This window comes from Alnus glutinosa, chromosome 6, assembly GCF_958979055.1.
Source record: "Alnus glutinosa chromosome 6, dhAlnGlut1.1, whole genome shotgun sequence".
In the NCBI taxonomy this organism is placed as follows: Eukaryota; Viridiplantae; Streptophyta; class Magnoliopsida; order Fagales; family Betulaceae; genus Alnus; species Alnus glutinosa.
The window spans coordinates 22,813,970-22,836,683 of record NC_084891.1 but is presented as its reverse complement, the minus strand read 5'-3'; the positions used below and the strand labels follow the sequence as shown (position 1 = coordinate 22,836,683).

Below are 22,714 nucleotides of genomic sequence, written 5' to 3'. Positions count from 1 at the left end.
TCTTCTAAACCGTCTATAAATTTACAGACGGTTTTAAAAACCGTCTAGAAAAAAGCAATCAATAATTGAGTTTTTTTTTTTTGTTGTTGTAGTGATAAGAAATTCATAATGATTGAATATAAACATTAAAATTAATTCTCACAGTTATACAACCATCATGCATATAAAAAAATCCCAAATTAAAATACAATTAAACTATTGTTGCTTGGAAAGGACTACATCAACATCCTAGTACGAATTTAGCCATTCATCGTGGTGTTGGGATGATCTCCTGCCATGTTCTTCTCCTCTTCAACTTGTCAAGCTTTCAAGAAGAATTTTCTGTCTAAATCTAAGCATACATTCTCTTGAAACTTAGGGGTCTATTTATAGAGACTATGAGAGGCCTAAAAGCCATATGAATCCAAGAAAAATCGGAACTTATTCTCTTAGTCCAAGTAGGAGATTGAAACTTCAATCAAAGTAGGAAAATGATTCCAAATTCGTCCAAATTTGCGGTCTTTTATTGAGGGGTAATTTTGACATAGTAAATGTCCGAATTAGGAAAAATATATCTGTAACATATTTGTTTAAATTTATCGAACGAAACTAATTTAATTGAAATCCGATATCTAAGCCAAAAGTTATGATTAAAACACTGAGACATATGCAGAATCTAAATTTGAATCCAATCCGATTTTGATTCTTATTGGATAAATTTTGATTTAATCTTTCAATTGGTTTGATTAAACTTAACCACATTTTTTTTTAGGTCTTCTCAAAGTATGCTTTAAGCCCAAAATCAATGGAATTAGTTGCATGTTTATTTAAAACCTGAAAACAATAAAACGATACAAAATCAAACAAATAACAATGCTAAAAAAGTAACATATGCAAGTTAAGAAGCTTGAATGTGTAACATTCAACGCTTATCAGAATCATATGGAGCAACTTCAATTACATCTTGTTTCGATGCATCAGAAGAACAGTATTTTTTATTTTTTATTTTTTTTATTTATAACATTAACATTCATGTGGACTCGTACATATAAATTTTCAATCTTTCTAGTGTTGATAGAAGCCTTTTTTTTTTTTTGAAAAAAAAAATTAAGTATTTAATTATGTTCTAGATAATTAGTTAGGGCTTAAGATGGTATTGCAATATTCATGTTATTTGATCTCTTTTTATTATTATTTTGAAGGCTATTTGATCTCTTATTAGAACCTATGTACATATTTTAATAACCTCAAAGATTTATGTTAATTAGGATAGTTTACCAAAGGTGGGTAAACTTGGTTTTTGTATGTTCATAAATAAAATTATTTTATTTAATTAACTTGAGTTATATAATTTTGACAATAATTAAGTAACTAATAATTAATATAAATTTATAAAATATTCAAAATTTTAATAATTTTTATTTTATAAGAAGAAAATAAATTAATCAATAAACTCAAATGAATAAGAAAATTAACAAATTTGAACATATAAATTGACTTCATTTTAGTGACTATATAAATATTTTAGTGAATATATAAATTAACAAATCCCTAAGAATGTGAGCAAAGATGAACTTCACATAGTATGGCCTATTGATAGATGTAAATAAATCAGTCCGTTCAACAACTTGCTCGATTTAACCTAATTCGAACTCGAGTTCGATACTATAGAAACTCGCTCATTACTGTAGAAACCAACTCAATTAGTAAGTGATACATATCTGACTCGCTTGACAAAACTCGATAGGAGCTCGCGAACTCAGCTCGTTTAACGTTCGACTTGACTCGTTAGTCTGACTCATTAGCTCGTTCATATTTCTTATATATTACAAAAAAATAGTTATATAAATTTAACCATATTAGTAATTAAGTAATAAATGTTATATATGTTACTTAATATTTATATGTGTGTATATTAATTAACATACTAACTAGATAGTTTATAAACTAACACATTATTTAGTTTATTAACATATACTAAGTAAATGTAACTAACTATATGTTACTCGATATTTTTTTTGTATATATATACTAAATAAGCATATAGTACACTAATTAAGTAAATATTGTATTATGTTAAAAAAAAAAAAAAGAGTCAATATTGTATTACGTATTAATTATAATACTTTAATAATAGTATTTAGTATGTTAAACTAACGTATTAAGTTATTAATAGTTAGTATGGAAGCTGTTCACAAACTTGGGCTTGAACTTTGTTTTGATCACACGTTAAAAAATTTAATAGCCAAGCTTGTCGAGTAACCTGGCTCGGCTTGAATGTCATTCTCAACGAGCTCGAGTTCAAGCTCACCCGAGTTTTAAACAAGCTGAGCTTGAACACGCATTTTATAACTCAACTCGAATTCGAGCTCAACTATTTAAGTTCGATTCATAAACGAGCCAATTTTGAAATCTCAAAAATTCGATTCGATTCGACTCGATTACATCTCTAAGCCCTATTGGCCCAAGTATTTTACCTTTTACTACTAGGAATTGGATAGTACAGAAGAATCCGAAAATACCCCTGCCGATCCATAAAAACCCTAATCGTAGATTCTCCCCCAGAAGTGCAGTCTGTCCACGGACCGCCCGATCCGAAGCTCATAGCCAAAGGAATAGGGAGGATTGGAGTGGAGGTCTCACTCTGACAAACAAGGAGTAAAAAGACCAGAGTGAGTGAGACAGAGAGATGGAGCAGCAACACGAAGAGCAAGAGCACGAAGTTTACGGAGGAGAGATCCCCGACGAGGGTGAGATGGACGCCGACGTGGAGATGTCTTCTAGGGTTGAAGATGAGGATCTTCAAGACCCCAACTCCAAGGTTCCCTTCCCTTCAATCAACATCCGTGTGTGTGTGTCGGTGTGTACATAAGTAATTTGATTTGCTTGGTGCTTTCTTTTTGGATAGGAGTTGGAGGACATGAAGAAAAGGCTTAAGGAAATCGAAGAAGAAGCCGGCGCTCTTCGCGAAATGCAGGCCAAGGTCGAGAAGGAGATGGGCGCTGTTCAAGGTCTCTCTCTCTCTCTCTTGATCGATCGATATATAATATGAAAGTATATATGGTGTTGTTGTCTGCTTTATGTTCTGGTTGTTTGTGGAGAAAAGGTGGGTAAAGTAAAGAAATTGGAATCTCTAAGCCATACTGTTTGATTTACTAGGTTTCTCAGGAGCAGGCATAGGAGAATATTACGTACAAGACTTTGAATATGCAGAATTACTCTTTTTTAGTTCTGATTCTTTTTTGTTTTTTTGAGGATAAATAAGATATGCAGTTTGAACCAACAACTACTATGGCTAGGGTCTTTGATGCAGGAATTCAAAGTTTAGAGGATGTCTTGTGAAGGAAGGTGGTCGGTTATGTATGGAAGGGCTTGTGAAAGTGCTTTAAAGGTGATAGTGTTGAAAACTAGATGCAGGATTTTTCTGGGTCTTGTTGACTAATGACTTAAGGATGGTTCGAAATTAATAGGTCGGTCAAATGGCTTGAAATGACTTTGGCTATGGATTTGGGGCCCAACTAAAATGATCAAAGATCAATCGGGGATGTGTTGAATGGTGCTGTATAAATTAACAGAGGCTGATTGTGTAGTCTCAGGTGCTAGGATTGCTTGATTGATGAGCTTCACAAAATGTGGGTTTAAGTGATGGTCAGATGGGTGATCAGGTCTGCTTCATTTCGAAGGGGTAGAAAGCTTCAGGGAACTTGGGAAAGGAGAGTAAAAGAGATGGAAAAGACCACTTACATGAGTGAACAAAGAAAAAGCTGTAAGCCTTTGGTAAATTATAAAATCCTAATAAGAACTGATTCTGACCCTTAGATATAATATTCTAAATATGAAAGCCTGTTAATAGTATGATCAAAATAAGAATTATTAAGGTTCAAACGACTACTATGAAGGCTCAACTCTACACTAAAAGGGTTGCCTAATTTGTTTGCGACTCTTGATTGGCATAAGGCTGAAAGCCTCAGTGTTGGGCTTCGAAAAACAGGTTATTTTATCTTGCTATCCAAGAGCTATGTGGTTGCTGATGTTGCTGTTTGAGTGTTTGACAACTTTTAGTAGCTTAGACCTTTGTAATCTGAGGAAATAATTCTTTTTGTTGTATTTTTGAAGTGTTTCTCTTGTATACCCGTGCACTTGAGTGTGCCCTGTTAATTAAATTTATCACTTACATGAAATGGATCCTGCTTTATGGAATTCCCAGTACTGGCAACATCTCTATATGAATTTGATGAATTTTGGAGCTTCTTTTATGCCACCGGAGATAAACATGAGCTTTCCAAGTTGACTTTAAAACCAAACTTTACAACTATCCTCTTGCAAATTTTTTTTTACTCCACATGAACCAACAAGACTGAATTCAAATCTGTTGATTTATTCTTTTTCATATAGATTTAAATATATGCTTGCAAATGAGCATTCAAAAAAAAAAAAATGATAGGATTCTTAAGTAGGGGGAACTCGGGATAGTTAAGTCAAGCTAGTTCAGTTATCGGTTGGTAGATCATTGGATTTCAGTAATAGTTCTCCACTACATACTAAGAGAGTACCCTTTAAAATCTTCGTTGAATCTGTTTGTCTTTCCCAGGTAATCTCTTCTGAATAGCTAACTATGAAATAAAGTTGTGTCTATGTATAACTCTTGGGAACCATGACATATGAAATACATTCAACCGGTGTAACTCTGTGCCTAGCGGCCTCCAACATTTCTCAAGTAATGTTTGCTCTAAATTTGGAATGGCTCCAAAATGCAGTGTCATTAATTCCGGCAAAGGATAAAACTATTAAAAACCTTGTAAGCAACTGCAGAATTATTAGACCAATAGGCTGGAATCCCATATACAGTAGATTATATAAGTTGAAGTCTCCCTGCCAAATAAAGATATTTGGAGGACCAAGGCTGTATTCTGCTTGCAATATTCTCAATGAGAGGTTTATAATGGTTGTTAACTGCTAGTAATCAAAGGAAGTCACTAGTTTTTCATTGGGAGTTACTTGCCTATACTGCAAGATCTGATGAATCTGGCCTGTATAGTGTGCTCTTTATTCCCAAGTAAAGCACCTAACTTTTATTAGATTTTAAATCAGGCATCTTCTGAAATTGCTCACGTCTTTTTTAAAAGGTCCAAGAGATATGTAATAGTCAAGGCATCAAGGGCATGTAAAAATTATCATGTTCTATAGAGTTTTGTCGAGTTGAGGAGCCCTTCGAAATTGTAAGAGCCAAGAGCATAAATGATAGTGAAATATTGAAACTTGAAATTTCATTATAATTTGCTAACATACCATAAGTTTTGATTATGAATTTGTTTTTCTTTTCTTGCCATATATTAGGATGATCATCTTATATATTTCATTGATATTTAGAAACTAATTTAGCCTTTGATTTCTGTATGGAACATCAAATATACTCATAATGTTTGAATAAGTTCAGTCTTGTTTATACTTAAAGCTTATTTCTAAAGACCCCAGGGATAGCTCAATCGGCTGGGAACCACGCATCATGAAGCGGAGGTCACTATTTCGAATCTTCCCCTCCCCCTCCCGTTGGGGCCAATTAGTTACTAAAAAAAAAAAAAGAAAAAAAGAAAAGAAAAAAAGAAAAGAAAAAAAGAAAAAAAAGCTTATTTCTAAAGAATCAATGGGGGGAAAAGAAAGTAAAATCATCATCCTTGTTCTGGGCCAGGTATTTAACATCAGTATTAATTTTTAATTGATAATTGGAGACTTTTCATTTTGTGTAGGATGTGCCATATGATCTATAATAGCTGCATTTTTTGGACAAGGTAGTAGTTCATTGATAAGCCCAAAAAAGGGGAGCAACTCTAGTACCTTAGGTGTACACAAGAGAAACATCAAAATACTAACACACCAATTCTAGTCTCCAAATGCAGTAAATCCTAGTAGTCAATTAGAGAAGTCGAAGCAAAGCAATCAGATGCAGCCATCCAATCTAACAGTAATCTTAAGAACTTAATTGCTGGTATTTTAATAGAGACCTTTGAATTGATGTACATCCTTGTTGATTTTCATATAATTATATAGTAGGCGGCCGGATTAAAAATCATTTTGAACCACATATGGCATGTATGTTGTCTGGTGCAGAATTTAATTTTTATGGCTAGATTTGACTCTTTAAGTAAGCATTTTTGTAATATTTAGTTAATTAATATGCTCTTTTTGAATATTTATGAAGATTCATCCGGCACTTCTGCAACTCTGGCTGAAAAGGAGGAAGTGGATGCTCGATCCATTTATGTTGGTAATGTGAGGTTTTAACAATCCCTTTCTTGTCCCTTATCAATTTATTATCTCTCATTATATCATACATGAGTCATAATATCATATATATTTCTGCATTCTGTTCTCTCCATTTATTGGATATTTATATAGGGTACTTTTTATTCGGGAAAATATCAATCTAAATAGATGATTGGATTTTTCTTTTGGTGCTGCTACCATGTTGGAAGGAATTTTTGAATGAGAAAATAATTAATTATTAATTGATTAAGCATTCATGTGCATAGACTAGTTTATTTTAGTAAATGTTGCTTAATTTTATTAATTGATATTTCTATTAGAAATTTAGTATCCAGTCACCCAATTTTATGTTGGGTGTAAAGGTGTGGGCCTTTGCTTGGGTAATACTTTAGCTTGCTTTGGATGAAGCTGAATAATCTAGTTGAGCAAACACATATTTGCTGGTTGTTCTGGTAATGGTGTCTTCTCAGTTCTGGCTTGTTAGTGGGTTCAATTTTATGTTTCGTCAAAAGGAGTGGAGGGATATCCCGAGCAGTGTTCTTGGGTAAGGTTAGTGTGGCGTGGCTGGTGGCCACGGTGGAGGTGCTGGTTCAAGGGGAGGGTCCCAGATTTCAGGATTTCCCTGATTTCAAGTTGGCTATGTCAGTGCTAAGGTACTTAAAGATGTTTCGGGTGATATCCTAGACCTGCGATCTCTGAAGAATTTGTTGCCTTTACTTAAAAAGGAAGTGGGGCGTTGCTTGGATAGGTTAGAGGTGGGCTAGGTTTCTACTAGGCTTGTGTTGGATTTAGGCCTTATGAAGGAGAAATTTGTTGAGCCGAAGCCCAAGCCAAACTAGAAGGCCCCATTCTTTTCTCCCACCGGCTTGGGGGAGTTTCTTTCGGGCCCTCGTGTTTTTGAGCCCAAGGTTTTTAAGTCAAATTCTGCCCAAGAGTGTGCTCAAGTTCTTGCTAGCCCAATGTTCCTTGGGAATCGAAGGCCTTTGCTTTAGGAGGAGGGCCCCTTCGATTTCGACCAAGGGCTTAAGAGCGCTTAAATCATCCTTATATTTGGTGGCCCAACTACGCGAGCTAAGGGGCTAGACTTGATTTAGTTTAAGGTCTCCTGAGGTTTAAGCCAACGCCGGTCGAGGCGCAACTCCACTCTCAAGTGGAATGTCAGAACGAGCGTGGTGGGTTCCCTTTCAGGTTCAGACGAGGGAGTGGATATGGCTCTCTTCTATTAATCCCATTGTTTCTTTGAGAGCCTTGCTGCCATCTACCGCGATCGTTGTTGATCGTCATGGCGGAGACTAGAAGAGGAGTCAAAAGATTTCTTGAGGGGGGTAGTCTTATCTAAGTCCTCGGCTGGTGGTTCATCGTCAAGGGTGGTACCCTCGATCTCCCACACGCTGGCGCCATCGTTTGCTGGAGCTCATGCTTCTACCTTAGATTGTTTTGCCGGCGACTCAGGTGTCGTATTTGTGGGTTTGAGTTTGCAGGATGATGGGCCTTTGGATTTGGGCACACCTTTTGGCTTTTTCGCTGTTCACAATGCGATTCGTTCCTTTTTTGGGTGATACGGATTTAATGGGCCTTCCAAAGGTTGTGGAGTTGTCATTAGATTTTAGAGATGGGAGGAGAGTTGCGGTTTCGGGTTTAAATCCTGGGGTCTTTTGTCCTCCTTTTGGGAAGATTGTGGGAGAAAGCATGGGAAAGGAGCAAGAGTTCATTGGGACTTCCCTTTTGGGAGGTAGTGATGCGGGGTTAATCCTAGCCAATTGCAGTGGGGTCGAGATGCCTTCTTCGGATTTGGTTCTTTATCTTAGGAAAGATTCTAGGGATGGTGAGCCTTTGAATGTTCATCCCCTTGTTGTACTTGAAGAGCTAGTTTGTTTGTTTCAAGGGCTTTAGATTGGGTGGTTTAGAAAATAAAAAGTTATCGGTGTGTTGTGAGGCTAACCTGTGAGGGGTTTGTGGATGATTTGATGGTGCTGCTCACTGCCATTAGAGTGAGAAGAGATCAGAATAGGCTGACTAGTTCAAATAGTCCTCCAAAGTTAGTAAACAGAAGGCACTGTGAACTGAAGAGGTTAGCTTGTTATGTTAATTATGATCCTAAGGGAGGTTAGTCTAGCAAAGGCAAGCTAAGGCAAGGGGTCCAACGTGCTCTTTATGAAGCTTAAGATTTTGACGTGGAATGTGTGAGGGTTAAATGAGAGGGATAAAAGGTTGAGAATCATGAACCTTTTTAGAGAATGGAAGGCTGATATTTGCATTCAGGTGGGTTGGGAGTTCACAACCTCACCCAGTTTAATCAAACTCTTCTGGGTAAATGGTTGTGGAGATATGGTAGGGAGAGAGAGGCTTCATGGCGTTTGGTGATTGACGCCAAATTTGGGAGCCTAAAGGGTGGGTGGTGTTCTATTGAGGTGTTGGGTTCCTATGGAGTGGGGGTTTGGAAATATATCAGGAAAGGATGGGAGAAGTTTTGCAATTATATTTGGTTTGTGGTGGGGGATAGGTCACATATCAGTTTTTGGCATGATTGGTGGTGTTGTGGGGAGAGATCTTTGAAGCACTGTTATCCAGTTCTATATAGTATTGTGAGGAACAAAACTGCAATGGTGGTGGATAACTTGGCTGTTCATAATGGAAATATCCATTGGAATGTTCTCTTTACGCGGCAACTCTAGGACTGGGAGATGGAGATGGTGCTTTCCTTCTTCGAGCGGTTGTACTCCACTTCGATTCGACAATGAGAGGGTGACAAGTTAGTTTGGAACCTCTCTACAAGGGGCTATTTTGAAGTAAGGTCATATTATGAAGTTCTTAGTAGGAAAGAAGGCCCATCATTCCTGTGGAAGAATATATGGTGTGCTAAGGCTCCGACAAGGGTGGCGTTCTTTGTATGGTCTGCAGCTTTAGGAAAAATATTGACCCATGACAATCTGCGAAAGAGGAATATTGTGGATATTGAGTGGTGTTGTATGTGTAAAAAGAATGGGGAGTCTATTGACCATCTGTTACTTCATTGCGACACCGCCCGTGAGCTTTGGAGCTTTATGTTTTCTTTATTTGGAGTTGAGTGGGTCATGCCACAAATGGTGCTGGAATTGTTGACTACATGGGGTGCGTTTTTTGGGCATGGCCTAGCTAAAAAAGTTTGGCGGTTAGTTCCTCATTATGTTTTGTGGAGCATTTGGCGGGAGCGGAATGCGAGGCTTTTTGAAGATGTCGAGACTGTAATGGTAGTGTTAAGGAAGCGTGTGCTTAACACGCTATATCTTTGGATAGCGCTCCATCTTTGCCACCTAGGTATTTCTACTTTTGTAGACTTTCTAAATTTATTAGCTGTTCCTCCCGTTTAGGGGCACTCTTGTATACTTCCCGTGTATTAGGGTTGCGCCCCTCTGCTCTTTTTTATTGAATTTGAAATTACTTAAAAAAAAGATATTGTTTGTTGATAGGAAACTAAATAGGAATTGGTATGTAGGGTTGTTGTGTGTAGGTTATGGGGTTATCTTCATGTGAATCATTGTTATTTGGGTACGATTGGGGCTTCTGGAGAGATCATGGAAATGTGGGATATGAGGGTGGTGGAATAAATTGAGTGTTGGGGCATATTTTGTGGCTTGCTCCTTTAGAAATGTCGATGACAACTTTGCGTGGGCTTTGGTATCTAGGGCTGTTGTGTGCAATTTATGGGTCTGTCTTCATGTGATTTGGGTATGATAGGGGCTTATGGAGGGATCATGGTAATGTGGGATATAAGGGTAGTGGAAAAAACCGAGTAGTGTGTGGGGGCATATTATGTGGCTTGCTCCTTTAGAAATGTTGATGACAACTTTGTGTGGGCTTTCGCGAGTGTATATGGTCCTAATGTTGACAGTGATAGAAGAGTACTTTGAGATGAATTGGTTGGGTTGATTAGTTGGTGGAATGTTTCGCGGTTTATTGAGGGTGATTTCATTATCATCTGCTTCCCAAGTGAGAGATCTAGCGAATCCCGCTTGTCCCCTGGTATGGGGGAGTTCTTCGAGTTCATCTTTGAACAAGCCTTATAAATATCCCTCTTGTAGGCGGTAACTTCACGTGGTCTAATAACCGTGATCCTCTGTTGTGGTCCAAAATTGACAGGTTTCTTCTCTAATATGACTTGGAAGCCTAGTTTCCGAATGTTTCTTAGAGGGGGCTTCTAGAGTTTTATTGGATTACTTTCCTTTATTGCTTGTGGTGATATTGTTAGGAACATACGATATTTCAAGTTTGAGAATGTGGCAAAAATTTGAGGGATTCATGGATAAGGTGAAATAGTGGTAGTTGTCCTATAGTTTTCGAGGCTCCTGTAGTTTTGTTTTGGCTCGCAAAATGAAAGCCTTGAAGCTTGACTTGAAAAAATGGAATGAGGAGGTATTTGGCAATGTCGAGAAGCAAAAAATGCTCTTGGATGAAATTCGAGATTAGGGGTGGGTATCGATTCGTTTATGTGGTTTTCGATTCGGTTAACCGACCAAGTCGGTTAATTCACCGACTTCATTTTAACAACTTATAATTTCAATTTTTTTGGTTAAAGCGGTAAAGGTGGTTAAAAGGCAGTCGGTTAAAATCGGTTAATAATCAGGTAATGAAACGACGTCATTTTGATATTTAATTTAAAAAGACAATGATCAAACGAAACGACAACGATTCTATCCAAAGTGTTAGTTTGGTTCGGTCAATTAAAAGTTGGTTATGTTAGCCGAAAAAAGAAAAAAGAAAAAAAAAAGTCACCTATACCGACTATCGAACCGAACCGACGTTCGAAATAAAAATCTATACCGACTACCGAACCGAAATAAGTCGGGAGAGTCGGTAGGCGGTAATTGGATATTTTGCCCACCCCTATAATTGAGATCTTGATGCTATTGCTGAAGAAAGATCGTTATCTGACAAGGAAAAGGTTAGAAAGTTTGAGATCTCTAGTGACATGGAGAGTATCATTCTTTTGGAAGAAGTGATTTGGAGACAGAAATTGAAGGCCTTTTGGCTGAGGGAGGGAGACAGGAATACAAAGTTTTTCCATCGAGTAGCTAATTTGAATAGAAGGAACAACTCCATTGTTTCCTTTGTGGTTGATGGCTTTGGTTCATAAGATTTTGTAAAGTGAGCATATTTTGCAGGTTTACACTTGGCTTTATTTAGAACAATTTAGTTGGGGCCTAAACTAGACGGTCTTACTTTTAATGTTGTTGGTGTTGAGGAGGCTATGTTGTTGGAAAGAGACTTTGAGGAGAGTGAGGTATTTAGGTGGTGAAAACTCTTAATGGCGATAAAGACTTGGGCCCTGATGGTTTTTCTTTGCCTTCTTTTAGTCTTGTTGGGAGGTTCTTAAAGAAGATTCATGAATTTCATGCTCAAGGCAAGTTTAAAAGGAGCCTCAATGCCATTTTTTTTTTTTGCCTTTTTCCCCAAGAAAGTTGAGGCAATGGATATGAAGGACTTTCGTCCTATCAGTCTTGTGGGTGGCGTATATAAAATTATCTCGAAAGTCCAAGCTAATGGTTGAAATCGGTATTGTAGGTCATTTCTAGGCCTCAATGCTATTATCAGGGGGAGACAGATTTTAAACTCGGTTCTCATTGCAAATGAATGCCTTGACATTAGAATTAGATCAGGGTTTCTAGGTGTGCTCTGCAAATTGGACCTAGAGAAGGCTTATAATCATGTAAATTGGGACTTCCTATTGTATTTGTTGAGATGTGGCTTCGGGGGGAAATGGCGTGAATGGATAGCTCGTTGTATCTCTATGGTGCGCTTCTCTGTTTTAATTAACAGTTCTCCCTCCAGCATTTTTAATACCTCTTGTTGCTTGATGTAGGGGATCCTTTATCCCCGTTGCTCTTTGTTGTTGTCATGGAGGCCTTGAGTAGAATGTTGTTAGGGATAACGATGAGCTCCTCCTGTCCTCTCTTTTTTTGCAGATATCACCTTATTTTTTGTGAGGCAATTCTTGATCATCTCTGTCATTTTTGTTGTCTCTTCTTATGCTTAGAAGCTGTCTTGAGGTTGAAAATTATCCTAGCTAAATCAGTGTTGGTCCCTGTTGGTGCCATGGAAGATGTTGGAGGTTTGGCAAGTATCCTTAGTTGTAGGGTGCCCTCTTTGCGTTTGAAATATCTGGGTCTACCGTTGGGAGCTTCATTTAAAGCAAAATCTATTTGGAATGGTATTACGAAAAAGATAGAACGATGTTTGGCAGGATGGAAGTGGCTTTATTTGTCAAAGGGTGGTAAGATCACATTGATTAAAGCTCTCTGTCCAATTTTCCTACCTAATTTTTGTCCCCTTTACCCATCCGTGTTGGAGTTGCTAACTGTATTGAGAAACTTTCAAGGGATTTCTTGTGGGGCATAGTCGGCGATTAGTTTAAATTCCTTCTAGTTAGTTGGCCAATAAGTTGTACTCCATTTTCCTTAGGTGGCTTGGGGGTTAGAAACCTACTTTTCTTTAACGAAGCTCTCTTGGGGAAACGGTTATGGCGCTACACGATGGAGAGGGAGGCTTGCTGGAGATCGGTGGTGAAAGTTGAAAATGACAACATGTGGGGAGGGTGGTGTTCCAAAGTGGTTTTTGAGAGGTGCTTTCCTAGTGTTGTTTACTGTTTAGTATTGCTTGCGTTAAGGAAGGCCTTGGTGGCAAACCGTATGATGTTTTCTAACAATGCCTTTCAATGGAATATCACTTTTATCAGATCAGTTCATGATTGGGAGGTGGAGATGGTTAGGGCATTCACATTTGGCTCAACGTTCTTTATCGAAATGTTAGATAAAGAATCATATTTTTCTATTTTAGCTATCCACATTTTGAAAACACCTACATCAACACTCTCTACATGCATACTTTATCTGGTGCATGTTAAATTTGTTTAGGGTTGGTTTGGACCAATAAATGTTTTAGAAAGTGAGCCAGTATTCTTTCTGAATTTTATGATACTTCATGTGTGATGCTCTTGGACAATTATGAGACCTTAGGGAACATTAATTATGATGTCATATTATCAATTTCAGGTTGACTATGCATGTACTCCTGAAGAAGTCCAGCAGCACTTTCAATCTTGTGGAACAGTAAACAGAGTGACGATTTTGACCGACAAGTTTGGGCAACCAAAAGGATTTGCTTATGTTGAGTTTGTCGAAATTGATGCTATTCAGAATGCTCTCCTGTTAAATGAATCTGAATTGCATGGTCGTCAATTGAAGGTCTTTATTTATTTATTTATTTTTGCTGTTAATTATGTTGTGAATTTACTTGCTTAATTATAGTGGCGGCTTTTGGTTTTCTATAGGTCTCTGCTAAGCGAACAAACATTCCTGGAATGAAACAATATCGAGGAAGGCGACCTAACCCATATTTAGGTTTTCCATCCCGAAGGCCTTTCATGCCTGTCTATCCTTCATATGGTTATGGGTGAGCGCTAGAATTTTACTCAGTTTGATTGCTAGAAACGAAAGAAAAATATTTTATTGGGAACTTGACATTTTCTCTGAAATCAAATGGAGTCTGCTAACTTTGCTTTCTTTTAGCTTGCAATTGTGTTGCATATGATTAATTGCTAAGATATGGTCATCCAATTCTCTTTTTAACAGTTTTATCTGACTGTGCCCCCCCCCCCCCCCCCCCCCCCCCCCCCTTTTCTTTTTGAATGGTTTGATATGATTTCAGCCTCCCATCTTTTTCGACTATTAGTATGTTTATCCCAAGAATCTAGGTCCTCTTTTCTTTTTTTCTTTTTTAACACATGGAATCTTCTTGTGAAAACTTTGTCAGCCACCTCAAATTGCAGTCTCTCTCTCTCTCTCTCTCTCTCTCTCTCTCTATATATATATATATATGTGTGTGTGTGTGTGTGTCATTTATTTATTTTTGTCATTGCATCGTTCCGCTTGCACCAACTTTGATATCGCTCGATCTGATTATTCATTTGTCCAATGTGCAGGAGGATTCCAAGGTTCAGACGACCCATGCGGTACAGGCCATATTAATTGCCGAATCCATTGCTTTACTGGGTTCCGCGATTTGAGAAAACCGTTACCTTATGTTGTATAATGGACATGGTTAATGTGATTTTTCCTCCAAAATTTGATCTTGTAGTGGTATATTTGTCATTTCATGCATTTACCTGCTATCTATGGAAGGGATGGGATAAAAGGGCAAATATTTATTGTAGTGAAAATTATCTTTAGGCCTCCATAAGTTCCTCTGCCAGATTTGTAATTTTCCGTTCAGTTTGGATGATCTCAGATATTTGAGAAATTCAAATTAACCACATATTTGCTTTGAATTTCTTACTCTAATTGTGAATTGTGGAAAAATTAATCTTGCCGAAATTCATTATTATGGTTACGGGTGTGCACGGGGCGGGGCGGATTTCTGCCATTTTTGCCCTCGCCCCGCAACCATGCGAGTATAGAAAATCTCACCCGCAACCGCAAATTTGCTCACTGTATCCGCAGGGTCGTGGGGAGGCGCGGGACGGTTTCTGCGGGTGCGGGTTTTGCAAATTCAGAGTAGATTTGATGGGGTGGGCTTAAAGAGAAACGAAGAAAAAAGTGAGGGTTGGCTGCTTTGTTCCATAACTTTCATGGGCGTCTGCTTTCTCGTTGTCGTCACTATCAAGTTGCGCGAGGAAGATGCCTTCCCTAGTTCTTAAAAACGAGTATCATACTAGAGGATAAGTCAAATACCTAAAGAGGAGTCTGGTGAGGGGAAGAAGAGGGGAAAAAACTAGAAAGAAAGAACAGGGGAAAGAAGAGAGGGGAAAAAACTAGAAAGAAAGAACAGGGGAAAGAAGAGAGGGGAAGAACTGAAGAAGAGAAAAGAGTGTGGCAGAAAGAAGGGAAGAAGAGAGGGGAAGAATTGAAGAGTGAAGAAAAGAGAGCGTCGCAGAGAGGGCCGAAGTGCGTGCACTGTGTAGTGTAGTGTGTGCGGCGCAGTGAAGGAAAAAAGAAAAGTGAAGGGCAAAGGGCGCTAGGGCTAATTAGATTTAGGTTTTCTTCTCTTCTTTTTTTCCTTGGTGCGGGGCGGGTCAATGCGGGGTGGGGATTTGGTTTTTTTTAAAACACTAAACCCGCCCCGCATATATTTCTCAAATTAAGACCCTAACCCGCAAAAAAAAATTTTAAACCCAATCCTCTGCGGGGTGGGGCAGGTGTTGCAGGTCGATGCGGGTATTGCGGGTTTTCCACACCCCTAATTATGGTATATTCATCCAAAGGAAGAGTTCTCCTCCTAGGGTCAATCTTTCGAAGCCCTATTGGAATGAGGCCTTCCCTTCATCATATTCTCTCTTAGATTTCTCTACAGCTTTTGCTATGGACTTTAAAGCTGCAAGGCTTCCACTCATATCTGGCTTTAAAGAAACCCATCCCGCCATGCTTACCTAGTGGCAATTTGTATTCGTGTGTTGTGTTAAGGCACGAATATAAGACTATATAAGTCAACGTGAACCTGATTCATTTAATTAAAGGCATCGACCCACTTCACCCTGACACGACCTATTTAAATAGGTAGGTGACACAATCATACCTGAATAACCCATTTTATAAACATGTTGTGTTGGGTTGATCCAACTCAACCCGCATAACCTGTATTATTAACAAAATTCTCAATTATTCGGCATGAAAATGTCATTTTATACAAAGATATTGGTACAATAATTCCCAATTATTGAATATGAAAATGAATTACACTACCAAAGTAATATATTTACAATTAGGATGAGACTTCAAGGTTTAAATTTTTTTATGGTAAAAAAAAAAAATGATGAATAAATGGAAATATTATCTTGTCTAGGGATGTGCACGGGGCGGGGCAGGGTGGATTTTCGCCATTTTCCCCCCCGCCCCGCACCCCTGCTGGTTGACGATTTTCAACCCGTAAATCGCACAAAAAAGAGGCAATTCGTGCGGGGTGGGGATTGCGGGTTTCGCGGGGCGAGACGGGGCGGGTATACACACAATATGCTATAAGCAGTAGATCAAAAGACTAACTTCATATGGAGATTCAATATATGCAGATACAGATTCAATATAAACTATACATATAATGTACAGGAAATAGAAATAGCATATAATACCTGCAAATGCAAACCCGAAGAATATGGAGAGGTGAATATTGAAGAACGTTGATGAAGAGGCGAAGATGCAAAGAAAAGAATAGTGAAGTGCGACGCTCGAACTCGAAGATGGAAGAAAAAAAACTTAAGTGAAGGCCAAAGGGGTAGTGTGCATGCGGCGCTAGGGCTGGATAATTGGGTAAGTGGGGGACTTAGGGAGTTAGGGACTAGGGTTTTCTATTCTTTTTTTTCTTTTTTCTTTTTTACTTTTATTGTTCCCATTGATGCGAGACAGGGCGGGGCGGGGCGAGGACCCGGTTTTTTCATAACTCTAAACCTGCAACCCGTCTCGCCCCGCACGAGTATATCATTTTTGGACCCTAAACTGAAAAAAATAAAAAATAAAATAAAAAATAAAAAATAAAAAATAAAAAAATCCAGTGTTCTACGGGGTGGGGTTTTGCACACCCCTAATCTTGTCAATGTTTTATTTTTATATGGGCTATGCTAGTCACCTGTGGATCAAGCAAGTTGACCCAAAATTGTTTAGTTTATTAATTGTGTCTAATTGGGTCTGAAAATAAATATAGAAAAACTCAACATGGACTATTTGGTTTGATCTGAATTCTATTTTTCTAAATCATAACTTGCTAATTTTATATTGGGTTCACATCGTGTTCACGAGTTGTATAAAAAATTACTAGCCCTACTTACTACCACTGCACTTGCGCCATTGTGCTCATCTTGCGTATGAGAGAGAGAAATGCGAGATGAGGAGGGACTCAGCCAAAGAGAAGAGAGAGAGAGAATAAAAAAAATTGTGCAAAATTATTTGGCTTTGCTACGGTTGCTAGCCACATTTGTCTAACCACTATAGCAACTCCAAAAAATATTGTAGATATAGAGAATGTATTGCGGTGCTTTTTATGGATTTTGATTGAAAAAAGCATTTGATCGGTTCAATACTAGTGCTCTAACCATTGTTACCTAATTCTTGTTAGGCTTCCCGTCTTCTCTATTTCAAAGATAAATTATTATGCGGTCCAAATTAAATTTTATAGATTTAACAGTGTATATTTTGTGATATAATGAAAATATTGTTATATTATTTAAAATTTTTAAATAACGTGGCACCATATACATCATCAAATATAACAAAATAAAATCTACACTATTAAATTATATAATATTGTCAATCAATCCTTAATTTTTTTGTTTTTTTCTAAATAAATATTTTCGTTGTTTGAGCTAAGCGATACCTTTTCAACAACTAGTCTTTATTTTAATTCATAAATTTTATTTTTTTATTTATTTTTTCCTCCCACCTCAGCTCCCCAAAAAATTTCTTTTATCTGTTTTGCCTTTATCTACAATAAACAATCTTTGTGTGTGTGTGTGTGATCAAAATTTAGGAAATGCCATTATGGGCCGAGTCTGGGCCTGACCGTACTTAGGTCAAGCTTTTAAGAAATAAGCTCCTCTCTCCTTGCAATTCCAGCATTGCTTGCGATCTCTTCCTCTCACATTTTTTCTTTATAAATTTTGTGTAAATAAATTTGTTTGTTGAAATTGTTTTGTATTGGAGGAGGGTTCAATGGCTTCTATTACAGAAGAAGGAGATGATGAACTCAGTGATCCATCCTCGTAAGCATCTAATTCTTTCTCTTTTTTTTTTTTTTTTTTTTTTTTTTTTTCATTATATTGTTTTAAGTTTTTCTTTTAAGGTTCACCCCCACCCATTATAACTCTGTTTGTAATCCCTCTGTTTGGTAGCTGAGAAAGTCAAGGAAATGAAAGAAAAAAAAAAGAAAAAGAAAAAAAAAAAGGAATTTCAGTCTTTGTCTTTGTTTTTACTTTTTTTCGCTTGTTTTTAGGGAATCACTGAGCAAGGAAAAGCTCAGCTGAATCAAGTCTTGATAGTTTTGTTGGGTTTAGCGTAATGGGCCGTTTTGCGTTCTGAGGTAGATAATACAAATATGTGACACTCAAAATTATGTTGGCCTTTTCTTTTGGTTTTCTATTTCTAAGTTTTATCAGCAAGCAAAAAGAGAGCCCTCTGAAGGAATTCATGGGTATTAGTTAGTTTTTGTGTTAATTAGGTAACTTGGTTTTATTTTTGTCCTAATCACTGCTAATCTGCAATAGTTCATGTTTCTTTTCCTTTGCTGAATGACTTTTTCTTTCTTTCTTTAACAGGCCAATGAGCGTATATAAAGATCCAGATGATGGAAGGCAGCGGTTTTTGCTTGAATTGGAATTTGTTCAATGTTTAGCTAATCCCACCTACATCCACTGTATGTTTTAAGAATTGTCAAAACTTTCTCTTTGCTTGTGTTGAGTGCCTTATGCAATATTTGCGTCTACAGCATTTCCTGTGTAGAACTTTGGAAATGCCAGGGAAAAGGAATTTTGGGGTCTTACAGTTAGGGTGTTATTCTGGTGAACCAGAATCATAATCGATACAAGATTTTTGTTTCCTTCTTGTCAATTATAAGAAGCATTTGTGATGGTGAATGCAACTAGGTTGGGAAAGCCTTCTATATCATTATTTGGGTTTCTCATTAGATGTTTGAAGAAAATCCAAATTGACAGGAGAACTACTGACTGGGATATTGTTGGTAGATTCTTAGGTTCGTACAGTTAAGTGATTTCCATACATTCATCTAGGATGCTTCGATTTAGTGTTACAATACATATTTGACCACTCTAAGAATTAGACTTGGTCTTCTCAGCCCTGTTTTGCTCCTCCTTCTCCCTGTGGGGTGATTGAGTTGGGAGAGAAGTTGCGCTCTGCTCTCCCCATGTTGCAGCTTTCTAAGCCTTTTCAGAGTTTTTACAAGAGGGCTAAGGAACTCGGGAAAGGGCATTCTGTGAAGTGGAATGATGTGTTACTAGCAGACTCCTTGGTAGTCTCGAAGACGTCTGTCGGCTTTGTTAAAAAGAAAGGGGTTTCTCAACCCTCGCTCGACTGTGTCAGTAACTCCTGTTTCGCCTTAGGAGGTCAACAATGTCGGGGTGGTAGGACCTTCTTCCCCTCCGAGAGGTTGTATCATTCCTCCATCCATTGAAGGAAATGGATTCTCCCAATCTTGGGATTGGCCTGTCGGTTTTGATCATAACGGGGAGATTGTGGTTTGGGAGGAGGACGTTGATTTTTGGGATGAATTGCCCTTGGATTGGGTGGTGGATGGTGATTTTGGGAAGGAGGCCTTGGCAATTCGGGATGCCATGGAAGAAGAATTTCAGCAAGACAAAATGATAACGCACTAGAAGTCCAAAGGCAAAAGGGAGCTTCTGAATTTGTAAAGTTCCATAAATTATAGCAACGTTATAGCTTACTCTAGGCGTAGGAAAGGCAAGGCTCACATGATGTAGGGTTGTGTGCCTTGGTGGGTTTTGTGGGTTGTTTTTGGGTGTTCTTCTTTGGGTTCTAGGGTTTAGGTTCTATGGGTTTTGTTGAGTTTTTGCGGGTTAGCTTTGGTTGTTCTTGTGTATACTTCCTGTGTACTTAGGGGCGCCTTACGCTTTCTTTAATAAATTTTTGCTTACTTATAAAAAAAAAAAGGATTTAGACTTGGTTTTGTTTGTGAGAATGATTTATAAGGGAAAAAAATTTGGAAATATTCACGGACTTATTCCTGCCCTCTGTTAATTTGCAAAATCTTGAATGGGGGTGATTGCTTAGGCTATGATTGGTCGGACTTGACTTACCTCAAGCGTAGGTGATTGCGCACTGGGTGCCTAAGCATTTATTTTATGGCAAATATGTTAGCATATGGGTAGTTCAGCACTACCCATATAGATGCTGGGAATTCAAATGGGTCTTTTAGGTTCATTAGGATGCCTAAAACATATTTTCTTCTTTTCTCTATATTTTTCTTGGTTGATGATATCATGATATGAATTGAGCCGATAGCCCCAACCCAGCCCTTTTAGATGTCACCTATAAACAATTTTCTTTTGTTCTCTTTTGTGCAACATTTCTGAATAAACAGGCTGGGTAATATTTTGAGTGTGTCCGAGAGGTTGCAAGTGGTATTGTCATGGGAAAGATTGGGTTATTGAAGAGAAGAAAAGTGTTTTTTACACTTCACTTAGAAGTTATGGCAGCTTCCCCAAATTAGTCAATATTGTGAAATACAAACTAAAAGTCGCAAATTCTATTTTTCTAGGCTGCAAAGAGTATATTCACACACACAAGAACATGCTAGGTAGTGTTAATGCACCATATTTTCAACAGTTAAGATATATTTTTCTTTCAGTTCTTTAATTTTCTTTTAAGTGTCTAGAGATGTAAGGTGTTAATGCCAGTGTCTACTGTTGGTGTGTTTGTGTGTGTTTTCTCCCTAATGATTAACTATCTGTAATGCAGATTTGGCCCAGAATCGCTATTTTGAAGATGAAGCTTTCATTGGCTACCTGAATTACCTTCAATACTGGCAACAGCCTGAGTACGTCAAATTTATAATGTAAGCTAATCTCTCTGTATCATCCCACCCTAGAACTTCTGGCTTTGCCTTCTGTTTGGTGGGGTGGGGGAATTCAGTTTAGCTTTTCTTAATGATTGAGTGGTCTGCCAAATTTTATAATTTATTTTGTTGATCTACATTTCAATTCCTGACATAATGCAGGTATCCTCATTGCTTATTTTTTCTTGAACTTCTCCAAAATGCTAACTTCCGCAATGCAATGGCACATCCTGGCAACAAGGTTAAGATTGTTATCTTTACATTTCTCTTCTCAAGGGAAATAATTTAATTTCTCCTTTGAAATTTCCTTGATGCTTTATATATATATGAGATCAGGAACATAATCCTCTCAAAAGTTGCATGTTATCTTCATTTCTTTTTAAATTTCTTGAGAAAGTATTTCAAGGTCCCCTTGGAGTTTGAACCTTCCAGTTAACATTTCCACTTCATAATGCTGCAATTCTGTTGAAAGGTTTGATTTTAATTGGAGTCTGATAAAGAGCCAATAATGAATTGAATCCTTTTTAGTAATATTTTAATCTGTCTGTATTATTATAGCATGTTAATAAATCCTATAATTTCTAAAATCATAAATGATGCAAGACTGTCCAAAAAAGAAAAAGACATGTTCTATACTGTTATTATAGCATAGACCATAGTTATAATTAAACCATCCGTGTCAGCATATCCCCGACAAAAGGATAAAGATGGATCAAATCATTTATCATTTTCTTTTTCAATCAAGTGTTCTATTAAGAGCTACTTCATAGATGTTTCAAATTTCTGCTTCTTGCATCTTAAACCTACATAGAGCTAACCAATTACTTGGCATTTTATTAGGATAGTTTTTGGGAGGGTGAGGGGCATAATTGGACTGTTTAGTAGTTAGCTGAACAAGAGGAAAATAAAATCTCTTAATGGTCCATGAAAGAGAGACTTTTGTGTTTATCCCTTTCCTTTTTTGAGTAACACAACTCTTTTTGACATACCCTTTTGGATAGAATCAAAATCAGTTGAAATTTCTTGGAACTTCTCAGGAATTGGCGCATCGGCAGCAATTCTACTTCTGGAAGAATTATAGGAACAATCGGTTGAAACATATTTTACCGAGACCCCTTCCTGAACCCGTCGCTGCACCCCCTGTGTCTGCTCCTCCTCAGCTGCCTGCACAACCTGTGCAACATGTTCCAGCTACAATGGCTGTCACAGCACCTCCTGCTCCAGTCCCTTCTCCTATGCAATATGCTATTCCCCATGGATCTGCTCTTGCTAAAAATGATATCCGGAGTAGTGGGGTTGATCGAAGAAAAAGAAAGTACGTAACTTCAATTTTAGTCCAGTATGGCATTGATAAAATTATGTATTCATTATATTTTTTCAGTTCAAATGCACATATATTGCCCAAAGGACCCTGATAGACCGATATTCTGATAATGTAATATATGTTGATTATTACAGGAAAGAAGGATAACTTGCACTCTGTTGTATATGATGAAAGAGAAGGGGGAACTACCAGCTGAGATAGTTAACGTTTTCTTGCCCTCCTGCTTCATGAAAAACTGGAGGAAATTGATGCAAAAATCTCTATTAAAAACGTTCATACTACGATTTGCCCCTTTGTATTAACAGATATAGCATTTTGATGATTCTTAATCGGCTCGTTTACTAGATCATTCTAATGCTTTTTGAATGATGATCTGAGTATTTCATGGAAGTCTTTCTGGTCCAAGCATTTTCTTTGTGTGTCACAGAATTACACTGCCCAAACTCCTTAGGAGTTCTGTATCAAAGCTCTGGGTACAACAAGAATTTAGTAGTCCAACCAATTAATGCCATCTTTCTTTGAGATTCAACACCTTCATACATACAATTTCAAGCATTTGACTTCGAGGGAACTTCCGGAGCTCAGATGTCAGTTTAATTTTCA

At 37.6% G+C, this 22,714-nt stretch overlaps 2 protein-coding genes across 3 annotated transcripts; both read left to right on the top strand.

Moving 5' to 3' along the window:
- Window positions 1–2,492: 2,492 nt before the first annotated feature.
- Window positions 2,493–14,545, top strand: LOC133870726 (polyadenylate-binding protein 1). Of its 2 annotated transcripts, XM_062307927.1 has the most exons (6): window positions 2,521–2,800; window positions 2,888–2,990; window positions 6,179–6,249; window positions 13,272–13,463; window positions 13,550–13,671; window positions 14,201–14,545. In XM_062307927.1, exons 1-6 carry the CDS (start codon window positions 2,669–2,671, stop codon window positions 14,244–14,246), a joined length of 666 nt encoding a protein of 221 aa, XP_062163911.1. In that variant the 5' UTR covers window positions 2,521–2,668; the 3' UTR covers window positions 14,247–14,545. The 2 variants fall into 2 exon arrangements, with proteins under 2 accessions (XP_062163912.1, XP_062163911.1); XM_062307928.1 differs by lacking the exons at window positions 13,550–13,671; window positions 14,201–14,545 and adding an exon at window positions 5,448–5,668 and having other exon boundaries at window positions 2,493–2,800; window positions 13,272–13,340.
- A 3,229-nt stretch (window positions 14,546–17,774) lies between these two features.
- LOC133871152 (mediator of RNA polymerase II transcription subunit 31) lies at window positions 17,775–22,501 on the top strand. The gene is made up of 6 exons (XM_062308530.1): window positions 17,775–17,962; window positions 18,515–18,612; window positions 20,691–20,787; window positions 20,950–21,028; window positions 21,825–22,102; window positions 22,246–22,501. The coding sequence occupies exons 1-6, from the start codon at window positions 17,913–17,915 to the stop codon at window positions 22,256–22,258; spliced, it is 615 nt and encodes a 204-aa protein (XP_062164514.1). The 5' UTR covers window positions 17,775–17,912; the 3' UTR covers window positions 22,259–22,501.
- The last annotated feature ends 213 nt before the right edge of the window (window positions 22,502–22,714 follow it).

Coding starts and splice junctions, on each gene's coding strand:
- LOC133870726 (XM_062307927.1), top strand. CDS start 2,669: ATGGAGCAGCAACACGAAGAGCAAGAGCACGAAGTTTACGGAGGAGAG. Junction 2,801..2,887: donor TTCAAGACCCCAACTCCAAG/GTTCCCTTCCCT, acceptor CTTTTTGGATAG/GAGTTGGAGGACATGAAGAA. Junction 6,250..13,271: donor GATCCATTTATGTTGGTAAT/GTGAGGTTTTAA, acceptor TATCAATTTCAG/GTTGACTATGCATGTACTCC.
- LOC133871152 (XM_062308530.1), top strand. CDS start 17,913: ATGGCTTCTATTACAGAAGAAGGAGATGATGAACTCAGTGATCCATCC. Junction 17,963..18,514: donor GAACTCAGTGATCCATCCTC/GTAAGCATCTAA, acceptor TTTCTTTAACAG/GCCAATGAGCGTATATAAAG. Junction 20,788..20,949: donor GAGTACGTCAAATTTATAAT/GTAAGCTAATCT, acceptor GACATAATGCAG/GTATCCTCATTGCTTATTTT.